The sequence below is a fragment of the Hemicordylus capensis genome, chromosome 3 (genome assembly GCF_027244095.1).
Source record: "Hemicordylus capensis ecotype Gifberg chromosome 3, rHemCap1.1.pri, whole genome shotgun sequence".
Classification (NCBI taxonomy): Eukaryota; Metazoa; Chordata; class Lepidosauria; order Squamata; family Cordylidae; genus Hemicordylus; species Hemicordylus capensis.
The window spans coordinates 126,876,021-126,891,155 of record NC_069659.1 but is presented as its reverse complement, the minus strand read 5'-3'; the positions used below and the strand labels follow the sequence as shown (position 1 = coordinate 126,891,155).

At 42.3% G+C, this 15,135-nt stretch overlaps 1 protein-coding gene across 2 annotated transcripts in view; it reads right to left on the bottom strand.

Annotated features, from left to right (window-relative positions):
- The window catches only part of ASMTL (acetylserotonin O-methyltransferase like), a 42,599-nt gene extending 34,703 nt beyond the window's left edge, over positions 1 to 7,896 (bottom strand). Inside the window, exons 1-3 of one of the 2 annotated variants that reach the window (XM_053309600.1) lie at positions 7,734 to 7,896; positions 2,986 to 3,117; positions 1,410 to 1,457 (exon numbers count right to left, since the gene is read on the bottom strand). In XM_053309600.1, the coding sequence (XP_053165575.1) occupies positions 1,410 to 1,457; positions 2,986 to 3,117; positions 7,734 to 7,826 (273 nt within the window). In that variant the 5' untranslated portion in view covers positions 7,827 to 7,896. The remainder of the gene's footprint in view (positions 1 to 1,409; positions 1,458 to 2,985; positions 3,118 to 7,733) is intronic. The other variant, XM_053309599.1, reaches the window with a different exon arrangement.
- Positions 7,897 to 15,135: the final 7,239 nt, after the last annotated feature.

Genomic DNA, 15,135 nt, shown 5'->3' with positions numbered 1-15,135 from the left:
GCACATTAATTTAAAAAATTATATTATATTTCATTTCCTCACCTTTCCTTTAAATGTAATCTATGCACAATTATTTTTCCAATGGGCTGCACCTATTTATCCTACATATTTGGCTCCCGTGCTCTTTATCAAGAGAAGAACCTCAAAGCAATCAATGTACACCAAATGTAATATACATTTAAAAAAAAATAATGGTTATCTTTACAAAGATCCCTTGTATTTTAAACTATTTTGCATTACTATTTCACATTACCAGCTGATGTGGTGCATTGGGGAAATGCTTGACTAAAAAGCAGAAGGTTGCTGGTTTGAATCCCCGCTGGTATGTTTTCCAGACTATGGGAAACACCTATATCGGGCAGCAGCGATATAGGAAGATGCTCAAAGGCATCATCTCATTCTGCATGGGAGGAGGCAATGGTAAACCCCTCCTGTATTCTACTAAAGAAAACCACAGGGCTCTGTGGGTGCCAGGAGTCAAAATCAACTTGACGGCATACTTTACCTTTTATCTTTATTTCATGTTGCAATATTCATTTCATTTTATGTTGCAATGTTTTATGCAGCCAAACACTTGACTACAAAAGGTGTATTTAAAGCAATGTGTACTTATCCAATCCACTGTTCACACTTACATGTAAATGTTTCTTTAACAGTGCTTCCTTTTTTAGACTGTCAGTCTAAAGATATATGACCTTAAAGCTTTTATCAGTTATTTGGGTATTAAAGATTTACTTTTGAAATTGAGGTTCTTTTTTTCAGCTTTCTGATGTTGGTGTAGCAACAAACCTTCTTGCCTTTTCAGCTTCTGATGTGAGTTTAAAATATGAACAACCACTTCGTTCCAGGTTTGACTCTCTTGATAGTGGATTCTAGGTCAATTCAACACTTCCATCCACATGCATTTTGCAGGTAGAATTAAATTTTCTGAGAGCAACAGTGGGATTTCCAACCCCATTAGCTTCTCTCACAAGGCTAATGTGGGGCAGGCAGAGAGGTGTTGAACCCTGCACCTGCTCGTGGATTCTCCCCTGCAAATGCCCCTACCAGACCATTTTAAATTATTATTCTCTTACTCAGTGCCAAAAGCACCTTAGCCTGGAAGAAAAAAAGCTTCAGGGTAGCACTTATGGGGAAAAGTTGGCAAGCATGGGGAAGGTTTGGGCACTGTCCATTGTTAATACCTCTCCCTTGAAAATGCCACAGATAGGTATTAATTCAGAAAAGCACTAGAAAGGAGCAGTAACAACATTAGCACTCAATTTAAGAGGCAGGAGAAAACTCACAGCAGAAGGATAGGCTAAACGGCCTGGCAGAACTAGTTTCTCTTGTGTGATTATAGTATCAAACACCACACAGGTTGCTAGTAAGAGACTTCTATAAACTAGCAGCTGATAAGTAGAACTCACCACTATAGTGTCTGCTCCTATAACGACATCTGGCGTTCTAAGATGCTTCTGAAAATATAGAAATACAGTGCATTTTGCCCAATCTGCACACCATCACAAGTCTTTTTACAAAATCAAGATGTAGAGATTCTCTCTTGCAGGGCTGCTTCACATATTACAGTGTTGAAATGTGCCCCTAAAATATCTTAAGTGAATATTTAAAAGGTTAATGTGAATGTGATTCAAGTCAGGTATCAAACAGGAACAGGCATTAGGTTGGAAATGATTTATTGCAGTAACCTAATGAGTGTACACTTAGCTGCAAATCTGTATTTGCCACTGCACAATATGCAAGATGGCCCTCAGAGTGGGTGTTCCAAGACAGTAACCTTTATCTACATGAAATAGACACTCCAAGAGGTTCAGTCACATACTTTTGCAGACTATCTGGAATCATTCACAAATCACTGTGTACCTATAGAGCAGAAGATCCCAGCCTTGCGTCTTCAGATGTTGTGGCTGTAGATGATGGGAATTGTAGTCCAACAACATCTGGGGACCCAAGGCTGGGATTCTCTGCTCTGGAGAATTCTGGTGACCAAGGTTCACCCTAGCTACAAAAGGCATAGACATATTTATTATTTATTTATTATTTATTTATTTATTTAACATTTATATCCCGGTCTTCCTCCAAGGAGCCCAGAGCGGTGTACTACATACTTGAGTTTCTCTTCACAACAACCCTGTGAAGTAGGTTAGGCTGAACCATATCCACATGTAAATCATGTATTTGTAAAGCATATTTGTAAAGCATATTCTTTACATGCAGACAGTTCCAAGTTCAATCCCTGCTATCTCCAGTTAAAGAATCAGGTAGGAGAGGATGAAAAAGATGTCTCTCTGCCTGAAACTCTAGAGAAGTGCTGCCAATCAGAATGCAAAGTACTTGGCTAGACCAGTGGTCCCTCTAATTTTTTTCATCTGTGCGGAATGAGTTTTGTTCTGGGCATCAGTATCAAGGCAGTGTGCGTACACACCTGCATTCAGAATGGAGCCTTCCAGATTCAACCTGAGCAGGATCTAAAATGAACTGAGCAGACATCCAAAAACTTGTGATCACGTGCACGCCTAAGATGGAAGAGTGGGCTAGATGGACTAGTTGCATTCTTTTTCCTCTCTCCCATCCCCGGTAGTGGGGAAGGGCCATAGCTCAGTGGTAGAGCATCTGCTTTGTATGCAGAAAGTTTCAGGTTCAACCTCTGGCATCTCCCAGTAGGGATGGAAAAGACCCCAGTAATAAACTCTGGAGAACTGCTGTCAATCAGTGTGGACAATACTGAACTAGATGTACCAATGATCTGTCTAAATATAAGGCAACTTCATATATCCTCAGAGACGTGTTTTACGCTAAAAGACTTCCCTGTATTAAGACTTATCTAACTTGTTGCCAAAATACTGATGTAGAAAAGACTTACAGAACAGCTGTTGTCAATGCAACAATCAATCTGAAACAGGCACATAAGATTAACAGTAGTCCAAACAACTCAAGACGCTAGCTCAGAAGCACCAAATCAGATCATGAAATTAAATGGCTTACTAGATGCATTCTTTTTGCCACTTCAAGTGCTTTTTGTTTTGCAGTTTCAACAGCATATTTGTAAGGAGCATCAAAAGATGACTTCTCAAGTGTCTCTTTGAACCAGGATGGAACAACTTCAAATCGGAGGCCCTGTAAGAGATAAAGGAAATAAATGACTGCAAGAAACATTACAAAAGCTGACGTTCACCTGAATGTTTTCTGACTGAGGAACTACTGAACCCAATTTGATTCAGAGGCGCCGTCTAGAGAATTTGGCTTTAATGTTAATGCTACAGTAGGAGACTGTTTAGTCACTCCCAGCCACTCATTCCTCTCACTGCTCCCCTACCTGTCAAAAGCCAGCAGAAAAATTATCCACATTTCCATTTGTAGGAGGAAATGGCAATTTCATCATCAATCCAAATCCAGCATTTTTCTGTATCAGTACAATGTCAGGGCTTTATTGGATGACTGCACAGTTCTCTCTTTGATTTAGAATATCACAATAAACATTCAGCTTAATAGTATGCATATGTTTACTCAACAAGTCTCACTGATATCATATATAATTTTCCAGATCTCATTTAAAAAGAGATCCAAGTACTCACTATCCCCTCAATAGATTCCAATCAGCAACATAAAAGATGCTTCCTCCATTTGTGTCAGCAACAAGTCAGCTTACTTGACAGGCTAATATTGAAACACAAATCCATATACATAAGATACCATTTATCTTATATTTTGAAGCATTTGTTTGTGCAAAATAAAGTTCAAATTACCCACAGATATCAATTTTTGCATACACAATCCTGCCACTTAAACTAGCTGAATGGACTACTTTTAACACCAGTATATGCTGGCTGTAAGGTTTTAAAATGTATTTTCTTAGCAGAAATGCTGAATATAATTCTATTTTTAACACTCAATAATAAGATCAATAATTCAAACATTTTACTCAAGAAAAGTTGGATATTTCTCAGATTCACATTCACTATGATTCAAATTTACTATGCATGGTAATTATTCAACAAAATGAACAATGTTCGAAGTTGAAATCCTAGAAATTTAAAACTGTTTTTACTTCCCTTTTGCAAGCACATAAATAAAACATACTATGATATTTCTTGAATTTTCCTGTAAGTGTAATGTACACAAAATGACTTTGCCCTGTCAACAACAGGCTACAGCTCCTAGGTTTTTATATTTCTATCCTCTCCTTCCTTTAAGCAGCTCAGGGCAGCATACATGGTCCCCTCCACCCCCATTTCATCCATACAACAACCCTATGAGGGGCATTGGCCTGAAAGGTAACGTGACAAGCCCAAGCTCACTCAGTGAGTTTTGTGGCCAAGTGGAGATTTGAACCCACATCTCCCCAGTCCTAATCTGACACTTAAACCATTACTACATAGTAGAGCCTTCTTGAAGAACTCTTCATACAACTGGTTCCAGCATTTATGTGTTTTAGAATTAGGAAAACAGAATAGCTCTGATGCAAAGACCTGCATTACATTCAACTTCTCCAAATGATCATGATGCTATCTATTGTCTAATTTGTCCTATGACCACACAACTGAATGTTTTAAAGACAACCAGTATGGCTAAATGTGAAGAAAGAAAGCAAAGGAAAGAAGAAAGGCATCACTGTACTCCTCCAACTCTGATGAAATATTTTCTCCAGCATAAAGAACTATTTTATATTGGTTATTTTCAAATAGAACCAAGAACTATTGGCTATTTTCAATAGCCAAGCAACCTGATCCTGTCTTTTTGGCAGTAAATCCCATTGATTCCAATGGAGGTTATTTCCAAATTTCACAGCCAAAGTGACTAGGCTTGGTTTCAGCAATAAGCATAACTAGAATATAGTGCACTTCATACTTAACAGGCTGAAACAGAAAGTTCTTGTTTACACAAGAACAATTCCAGGTGTTGCAGGGCATTTGGAAGCAAAGCCAATTGGCTGATGTCAAATCAAACTTCCTAAAATTAAAAAAAAAAAAATTCTAGAAAGCTTACAAGGTTTTGCAGCAGTTTAGGTGTCTAAAACTGCTTCAAGTTATCTAAAAGCAACATCTGTATAATACCTTTATCAAGACCAACATCACAAAAATGAGTTCACCAAAACTCTTCATCAGGCTAGAATAAATAAAGACAAGATGACAAAAGGGAATGCAAAGATAGTGGCAGTGGAGATAAATAGCTGTAGCAGGACATGATGCAAAGCCTGAGTCCACAGGTCAAGACTGTTTAAGATGGACTAAAGAAGATGTTATGCCAGACATTGACAAAAAATAATACCTGATATGTACATCTCTAGGCAGTGCACAAAATTTAAATACATGACACAATAAAAACAATAGAATACAATAGTTATTCAAACAAGTTGTTAAAATTATTAAAAATTAATTCTAATTAAAAGCCTGCAAAAACAGGAGAGTCTTGAGGGTCTTCCTGAAAACAAACAGAGATGGAAATGCTCTTATTTCAGCAGAGAGCACATTCCAAAGCCCTGGGGCAGCCACAGAGAAAGCCCGGTCCTTGACAAACATTGTGGAGAAAGGATAAATGAGCTTCTCTTTAGAAGTAGGCTTTGGCGGAGTTTGCTGGTAGCCAAGAGGTTAATATTGAGGCAGTGGAAATTTCCCAAAACCCCTAGGTGTGAGGACTGGGTACAGGACCTGCTTGAGCTAGCGGCACATGAAAAATGGGTCTTCTTAAAAGTAAATAAATTGGATAAATAGTCAGAAATCTGGGATAACTTCCTTGATCTATTCTTAGTATAGAAAACCCTCTGACCTACCCACACCTACTAGTGCAATGATGAGTATCCTTTCCCCTCTTCCCTTCCTCCCCCCTCTGCTTTTTCCCCTCCCTCTTTTTCTTTCCATCCCTCCTTCCTTTTCTCATCTCCTCCCAACCAGTACTGAGGGGGGTTGGGTTTAGGGGTGGGGGGAGGGAACTGGGAAAGACATCATAAAGCGGGGGGGGGGGGGACAGGGAAAGATGTATGTAAAATACAAAATGTCAAAAAACATAAATTAAAAAGAGCGTGCTGCTCAGAACAAATAAATCTATATATTTACAGAGAACTGCGTGGGGATGTTTGGCAAGCCCCGCCCCTGCTGCAGCCACTACCAATGAAAAGGCAGGGGTGGAGCAGCTGCTCAGCACCAAGACAGACAACCATGTGGCGGCGGCGGTGGCATGGTCACCCAAAATTGGTTGCCTGGCTGGCAGGGAGAAAGTGAGGGAGAGAGGGAGGGAGAAAGAGAGCCGGGTGGCGGGCAAAGCCCCATCGCCCGGAGAAGGCCACCGACGGGCTTAGGAGGAGGCGCGGTGGCAGCGGGGGGAGAAGCAGCCTGGCAGGGAGAAAGAAGAAGCCCCACTGGCCTCAGGAGAAAAGAAGCGGGAGGAAATGACAGCAGGCCTGGGTGGAGGAGGTGGCTGTTGCCAGACCGGCCGGTGGCCCGAGAAGAGGGCACGGGTTGAGGAGGCAGCTGTTGGGTCAGCAGGGTGGCAGCGGGGGGAGAAGGATGAAGCCCCACCAACCTCAGGAGAGAGGAGACTGGAGGAAGTGGCGGCGGGCCTGGAATGGACTGCGGGGGGGGGGCAGAGCGTGCCGGCGAGGGGGCTGCGGGGGGGGGGGGTTGCGGCAAGGGGGCAGAGCACACCAGCGAGGGGGCTGCAGGGGGGGCAGAGCACACCAGTGATTTGTCAAGCCCTTTGTTATGCAGACTTCTTTATGGTATCACATGCTTGGTGCAAGAAGATCTTAGTTTGCACTATAGGCTCCAGGAACAGAGAAGCATTATTGCTCTGTCTCTGAAAATATAAAAGCCTGGAGCCATTTGGATCTGCCTCTAGCAGTAATCAGAACACCTTGTAAGTCAGAGAGCAGGAGTCAAGAAAACCACAATAATCCATACAGCAGCACAGCTAATCAAGAAGTTGGTGTAACACCACCTTCATTCCACCTTTAAATTATTGCAAACAGCAGACAGGCTTTCAGGCATGTCCAGCTGCAACCATTTCTCTCCCCACCCCCACCTTTTGTTTTACTTAGATCCAGTTTGATTAAGAGCATTTATGAAATAAAAAATCCATTCACTTTTTTTGAGAGGATGACAATGATGGACAGAACGGCTACCTGCAATTCCCCCCCCCCCCATTTAGAAGTACAGGCCCTTGCAAATCAGACTGGCTGTTTTAGTGCTTGGGCAATGGCAAGTGCACAGGTTTGAGCATCTTGTGCCAGGGCTCAATCCTGCCATTGGAATCAAAGTCCTGCCCCATCTAATTCCAGGTGTATGGGAACTGACTGGTTACCAGCAATAAAGAAAATGTACTGTGATATACTCATGGCACTTTATTAATTATTTACATTTTTGAGGGCTGAAAGCAGGACCTGGGGCAAAGCTCCAACTCAAGTTAAGCTTTACTTGTTTCCAAAAGGAGGGATGAAGGAACCATTTATCACACTATTCAACATGAACAATAGCTGGGAGATAAATTACAATAGCTGCCAACAGGAGGAAACACGACAGATGCTGCAACCTTCCCAAGCAGGAAGGCACAATGAAGGAGAAAGCTTCCTCGCTGAATTCCTGCTTGCCTGCGCAGCTATACAAGCACAGCAGAGCCCTGACAGAGCGGAAAATGGCAAATCTTGCTACTAAGCGGAACATCTGGGAAAGCAGAAAAGGGACCCCAGCTAAACGCTCCGCGTCCCGGACAAGACCTTTGCGGCCAACGGGCACACTCACCACATTAGTGAGAATCTCCTGCCTGCGCGGAGAGGCGCTGGCCAGCACCACCCTCTTGTTGACTAGCTTCCCAAAGACCGGGTTTAACACCATGGCCGCAGCACTAACAACAACACCTGCGAAGCCAACGGGACAGGAAACGGAAACCCGGAAACAGAGTCTGTGAGCGGCGCCTTTATTGCGGCGCAGAGTGGAAGCAGAGAAGGGCGGAGTCAGGAGAGACGTTCCGCCTCCAGCCCTCCGCTACTTTGCAGTTCAGTAGTTCTCCGGGGCTGTGTGAGAGCTGGAGAGATAGGGCCCTTCCTCGTTTGTCCCATGGAGGCCGGGGTTGGGGAAGAGTGCGCATTTGGATCGTGGTCTGGCAGAAATAGTGGCCTGAAAATGGAAAGTTAGAGATACTTAAACAGAACTAGCAAGCCCAGTATAACAACACACACGTCCCTATAGTCTCAAAGGGGAAAAGAGGGGGGGAAAGAGAGAAAATCTACACACACACACACACACACACGATGAGGCGTAAACGACCCGAATTGGAAAATCTTTATCATTTTTCAAGCAAGAGCCACTTTGGCCAAAACAGAAACAGAAAAACCACCCTACAATGAGAAAGCTCTTTCCCACTGTGCTGGCCTGCTTCCACACTGTACTGCACTTTTCTCAGTGCTGTCTATTTAAGGGAGAAAGCCCCCACTCTCAAGAAGTTTAGGAGGAAAGCACTGAGAAGGGCAGCACTTTCCAGCACTAGTCTGTGCACTGTTTCCTGGGCTCCATTTCCGCTAAAGGAGCTCCACCCCGCCCCACCTGCTGTAGGCAGAGTGCAGCATTCATTATAGGGGTGTTTTCCACAGAAGGCTTTTAGCTCACATCTCCTTCGGAATGGAGGTGTGTTCACATATTGGCCAGGTTTACTCCGAAGTCCCTGTGAGTTATCGGGGAGCACGATACACGATTCAGATTTTTCATTGCATGTTAAGAGTGCAGCTTGATTTATATCCAGGGTTAAAAAATCCACCTTTTGTGTCGGTTTTGGGGGGCAACTTTGAACTCAAAGTAAAGATTGCTGTCTGAAAACCCTCCTGGAGTTTTACCAGACACCAGGCTTTACTGTGGGTTTTCTGCAAGGCTTTACTGATAGCTCGCAGGGACTTTGCAGTAAATTTGGCCAATATGTGAATGCACACCTCCATTCCGGAGGAGATGCGAACTAAAAGCCAAACGTGAAAATCTTCCAGGTGAGAATAGTTATCACCGGATAATACTAGGGCAACTGTGCAGAGTATTCAGCTTTGGCTGAAGCTTCACACAGGTCCAAAAGAATTAGTAAGGGAGCTGCTCTTAGAGTTGATGGGAGTCCGCTACTGGCCCCTGGGCCTTACAATAAAGAACACTGACCTAGATTGAATCTTAATATAGGAATTAAGAGATATATCCAACACTTGATATGAGCTGAACTTGAAAGCTATTTGAATTGCCAAATATTGCATGATTGGGCAGAAAGGGAAGAAACCCTACCAGAGTGAGCATAAGTTTTATTTCAGTTATGTTTATATCTAAAAAGTCCTCCTACAGAATAATTAGACTGCACTGAATTGAAGACTGAACATTCCGGGTGAAAAAGATGATTGCTATCTGCATATCTAAACAGTTTTTATTCATGCCTATATATAGTAACCTATGGAACGTCCTCAGATTGTCTAAAGACACAACCTCGGGATTCAATCACCACTACATTAATTGATAAGGGGAATAAGGGGCAGCCCTGTTGAGTATTGGATTACCGACTCTGACTGAAGCGATTCCTGGAGAATTTCCAGCTCCCCCCACCCCACCCCACCCCACCCAATATTTTTTCCAATACTTTCCACAGTATCAAGCCGTTAAAATCTTCAGGATTGCTTGCAGTAGTTTCCTGGAGACTGATGTCTAGGAATTTGCACAAACTGGTTCGGAGGCCCTTTTCCGGACCTATGGTCCGGCGGCTTGGACAGTTTGGTGCTGGGGGGGGGGTTACCTTTAAGCAGGAGGGAGGGTGCTCTTGCTCTCCCCCACTGCATATCCCCCATCGGTGCTGAGCTGAAAATCGCTGGCGTGGGACGGCGACATACCCTCTTGCCGCCCTGGTCAGTGTCAGACCACAAATGGTGCGCGTGCGCCATAGCTGCCCCGCAACAACTATTTTCAGCACAGCACCAGCAGGGAAAACACAGCGGGGGGGGGGGAGCATGTAAGAGCACCCTCCCTCCTGGTTAAAGGTACACACACACCCCGCCATACCGGCCGCCTGCCAGTTTGTGCACATCCCTACTGATGTCATTTTCTGCAAACTTCAGGCTAATCCTAGAGGGTTAGTAACTCCAGTTGAGTATCCTCTTCTAACTTAAAGGAATTTGAGGGAATCACATTAACTAATACTCTGGATATAAAGCTGATTACATTCTTTTCATCCAGTTAATAAACTCAGCAGGAAATTAAACTTTATTAGTGTATTAGTGTATGATATACACTATCCAACACTGCAAAGACAGAATTACAGTGGGTTGGGAAAGCTCGACATAGTGAAAGATGAAATGAATCGACTACAGATTGACATCTTGGGCATCAGCAAATTAAAATGGACTGGAATTGGACACTTTCAGTCAGAAAATCATACCGTTCACTACTCAGGACCCGAAAAACAAAAAAGGAATGGTGTTGCATTCATAGGAAGGATATAGCAGTGACAGTACTTGGGTACAAATACGGTCAGTGACCGACTAACATCAATTAGATTTCATGAACAACCCATGACAGATTTTCAAGTCTATGCCCCAATGACTGATGCAGAAGAAGAGGAAATTGTTGAGTTTTATGCTCAAGTTCAGTCTGAAATTGACAGAACATGCAAGCAAGATGTGCTGCTGTTGGTTGGGGACTGGAATGCCAAATTTGGAAATGGTAAGGAGGAAAACACGGTCAGACTGTATGGTCTAGAAAACAGAAATGAAGCAGGAGAATGACTTATTAGTTTCTGCCAAGCCAATGATCTCTTCATTGCTAACACATTCTTGAAACAACTAAAGTTGCACCTATACACATGGACATCACCAGACAGAGTACACAGAAATCAAATTGATAACTTTATTGGTGCAAGGAAGTAGAAGAACTCAGTTATAACAGCTACGACATGGCAGGGGGGCAGTTGTGGAACATATCACGAACTGCTCATGTGCAAGCTCCAAGTCAACCTAAAGCAGAAAAACTAAGTAGAACATCAGGAACTGCTTTGAAGTTCTGAACCTCATGGATAGGGAACCAGAGGAACTGTGGAATGAAATCAGATAGGTTATTAAGGACAAATGTGAAATGAGACTGCCAAAGACCAAGAAACAGAAGAAAGCAAAACGGATGTCAGAACAGATGGTAGAAATTGCCATGAAGAGGAGAGAAGCCAAAGTCAAGAAAGATAAAGACCTCATGAAAGTTTTCCAAAATATCCCTGAACTCAGAAGGAGGTTTCAGCCTCAAATTGGTATGTTAAAGGATGCCAAAGGACAGATAGTAACTGATTCAGAGGAAACCAAACAGAGATGGAAGGAGCATATCTGTACAGCAGGGATGTCAAAATCCAAGATACTCTAGCAGATATTCCCTAATTGCAAGAACCTCTAGTACGGGAAGATGAAGTTAGATCAGCACTCCAGTCATTACCAAGTCAGAAGGCTACAGGAATTGATGGCATAGCTACAGAAATATGGCAGGCAACAGATAAGAATCAGTCAAGGCTCTAGCCAAACTATGCCAACAAATTTGGAGAAAGACACAGTGGCTAACAGATTGGAAGATGTCGGTCTACATACCCATACCAAATAAAGGAGACTTAACAGATTGCGCAAACCATTTCACAATATCCTTAATTTCACATGCTAGGAACTTGAAACCTTCTGCTCTTCCCAGAGCGGCTTCATCCCCTGAGGGGAATATCTTGCAGTGCTCACACATCAAGTCTCCCATTCATATGCAACCAGGGCAGACCCTGCTTAGCTATGGGGACAAGTCATGCTTGCTACCACAAGATCAGCTCTCCTCTCATGTTATTGCTGATGCACACTAGATAAGTTAGAAAGCCCAAAAATACCAAAAAGAAGTAAATATGTGTTTCATTGACTACAGAAAAGCCTTCGACTGCATCAGACATGTCAAGTTGTTAGGAAAATGGGCGTCCCAGAACATCTCATTATTCCCATGAGAAACCTATACACAGGACAAAAAGCCACAGTCCAGATGGAACATGGTGAAACAGACTGGTTCCAGATCAGCAAAGGAGTAAGACAAAGCTGTACCCTTTCTCCCTGTTTATTCATCTTATATGCTGAACATATACTGAGGGAAGCTGGATTGGAATAAGATGAGCGCAGTTTTAAAGTTGGAGGAAGAAACATCAATAACCTGAGCTACGCTGAAGACACTACTCTGATAGCTGAGAATGCGGATGATCTGCAAACTATATTAGTGAAAGGAGCACAGTGAAAAAATGGGACTATGACTAAATGTAAAGAAGACTAAGCTAATGAAAACAGGTACAGCAACCAGCCTCAGAATTGATAATGAAGACATTGAAGTGGTGGATAGCTTCTGCCTTTTAGGATCGACCATCAACAGTAAAGGATCCAGCAGTCAAGAAATATGCCACAGACTAGCACTTGGTAGGGCTGCAATGAAGACCTTGGAAAGGATATTTAGATGCCATGATGTGTCTATACCTACAAAGATTAGAATTATTCAGACAATGTTTTTTCCTGTGACACTCAATGGATGCGAAAGCTGGACTTCGAAGAAGTAGGACAGAAAAAGTATTGCTGCTTTTGAACTTTGGTGCTGAAGACTTTTGTGGATACCATGGACAGCTAGGAAAACAAACAAATGGATTATAGAACAAATCAATCCAGAATTTTCACTTGAGGCACAAATGACCAGGCTCAAATTATCATACTTCAGGCACATAATGTGAAAACCCAGCTCCCTTGAGAAGTCCATAATGCTGGGAAAAGTTGAAGGAAAGAGAAGAGGATGAGCAGCAGCAAGGTGGATGGACTCGATTTCAACAACAATGAATGCAGCACTGAGAGACCTAAAAGGCCAAGCTGAAGACAGATAATCCTGGAGAGAATCTTAGCCACAGTCTATACCGACTTGACCACCCTTAATCAATCAATCAATACTCCAGTTAATTAATCAAATGCTTTTTTTTCATCAAGAGAAAGGGCCAACATTAAGTCTTCTCTGCTCTACTCCAGATTGTGAAATCCTTCATGTCTTGATACCTTTTCAGTCTTCATGTTATAAATTGCTGCTTCTATTTCTGTAGCTTTAGAATGTTGGGCTTGGACCAGGGATACCATGAATCTCATTGGATATTACCATGAGTAGTCACTAGTCAGCCTAATTTACCTCAGAGTATTGTTGTGAGGATACAATGGGATAATGTACATGTACACTGCCCAAGCTCTTTGGAGGAAGATGAGATACAAACGAATGAAATTTCTTTTCCCAAACACCTGAAAGAAGACCTCATGATATTCAAGTACTTACGATGATATAAGGTATACATTGCTTGAAAGAAACTGCATTGGCCATGTAATACTCAAGAAAAGCAAAAAGCAAACCCCCTAAAGTGCTGTGTTGTATTAAATAAATTTATCCTCCTTGCTGGACTATAAATGGAAAAGATCAAATAGCTCTGTGTGAAGAGGCTATCATAGCTATATGGGGATTCTGATAGATAATCATTATAATTCACTTAAGAACAAATTTTCAGAAAGCAGTGGAATTAAGTGAGACTCAGTAAGTTGACTGAGAGGGAGAACAATGACACCAGGAGTTATCGGCAAAGTGGCGGCCTAGGCTGGATAATCAGGTCAAAGATTACTACAACCAAGGTTTAGTTATGAAACTGTTGACTTTTACAACAGCGTACTGTTTTTTTTTTTTTAAGTATGGATTAGAGATGCAGATAAGAATTTTACTGTATTCTAAATATCTGTGTTCTGCTATGAAAGCCATCTCTATCAGTAGACATTCAGTATTTGGAAAAAATGTTAAGGGCCAGTATTTTTACTCACTCAGACTATCTGTATTCCAGCAAAAGTTTAAAATTAACTCTAATCCAACTTGACAGCAAATGGTTCTCAAAGTTCTGCAAGTTCAAAAATGAAAGTTTACAGGACTGCTTGGAACATGCATCTTATGAGTTGGTGCCTGATTATGTTGCGGGAGAACTAATTTGTAGTATTTGAATTTCATGAAGAGGAGTGGATCAAACACACCACAAACACCCTATGTAATTAGGCAAGGATGCATGGGAAGGAGTGATTGGAGTATCATTTGAACTAGTCCATTGATAGACTTTCCTCCTCAATAACTATTCATTTTCAAATCCATCTCAATTAATGGTCATAACCACATCTTGAGGAAGTGAATTCCATAATCATATGCTGTGTTTAAAAAGTGGTTTTTGCTTTTTGTTTTTTCTGCTCTAAATTTATTGCCAAGTCTGTTTCACTGGGCAACCCTGAGTATCTAGTGTTATGAGAAAGGAAGAAAAATTCACCTCTTCACACTATTAATGGTTTCTTAAATTTCTGTGATATTCCTACCTTAATTATCTTTCACCCCTAAACTAAAAGTCCTCAGGTGCTTCAGCCTTCCTTTTGGGGAGAATGGCTTCCACTCACTAATAATTTTGGTTGTCCTTTTCAGTTCCTTTCCCAGTGTTCCTCTTTTCCTTGGATGAGAAGTTCTTAGGGCAGCAGTATCTGACTGGGTTTCTTTTGACTGAGACAGCACAAAAGTCTTATGACTTGTTTCATCAGCAAATCATTCTGAAAAGGAATAGGAAGTCAGCAGCCCATAGCAATGTCCTTTTTGAGAAGTGAACAGAATATTCAGAATGTGGCCACACCACATCATAGATATATTATATTATATTGGCCAACTTCATTTCAACCACTTTCCTAATAATTCCTAACATGAAAATTTCCTTTTTTTCTCAGTCACTACTCACTGAGGTCATTCCCACGACCTTCAAGTCAGGTGGGGAGGATGGGAGACCTTCAAATCAGGTGGGGAGGGTGAGAGAGGGGAAGGCAGGATAGCACCTCCCTCTCCCCATCCCCCAGATGATTTCCAATCCTCTTCTGGCCACGTGGCTCATTACCAACATGAACGGTTCTCCTGGGAGCCGCACGACCACCTGGAAGCCAGGAAAATACTGCCCAGCCTCCAGATACCCCTACATGCACCACACAAGAAGTGTGAAACATTGAGGAATTCTCCCTCAGCCAGGTGCTCTAGGCAACCAACTCTGACACACAACCAGAGACCCAGGAGGAAGGGCGCGCTTAATCCCCTCTACCCAGGTAAAGGT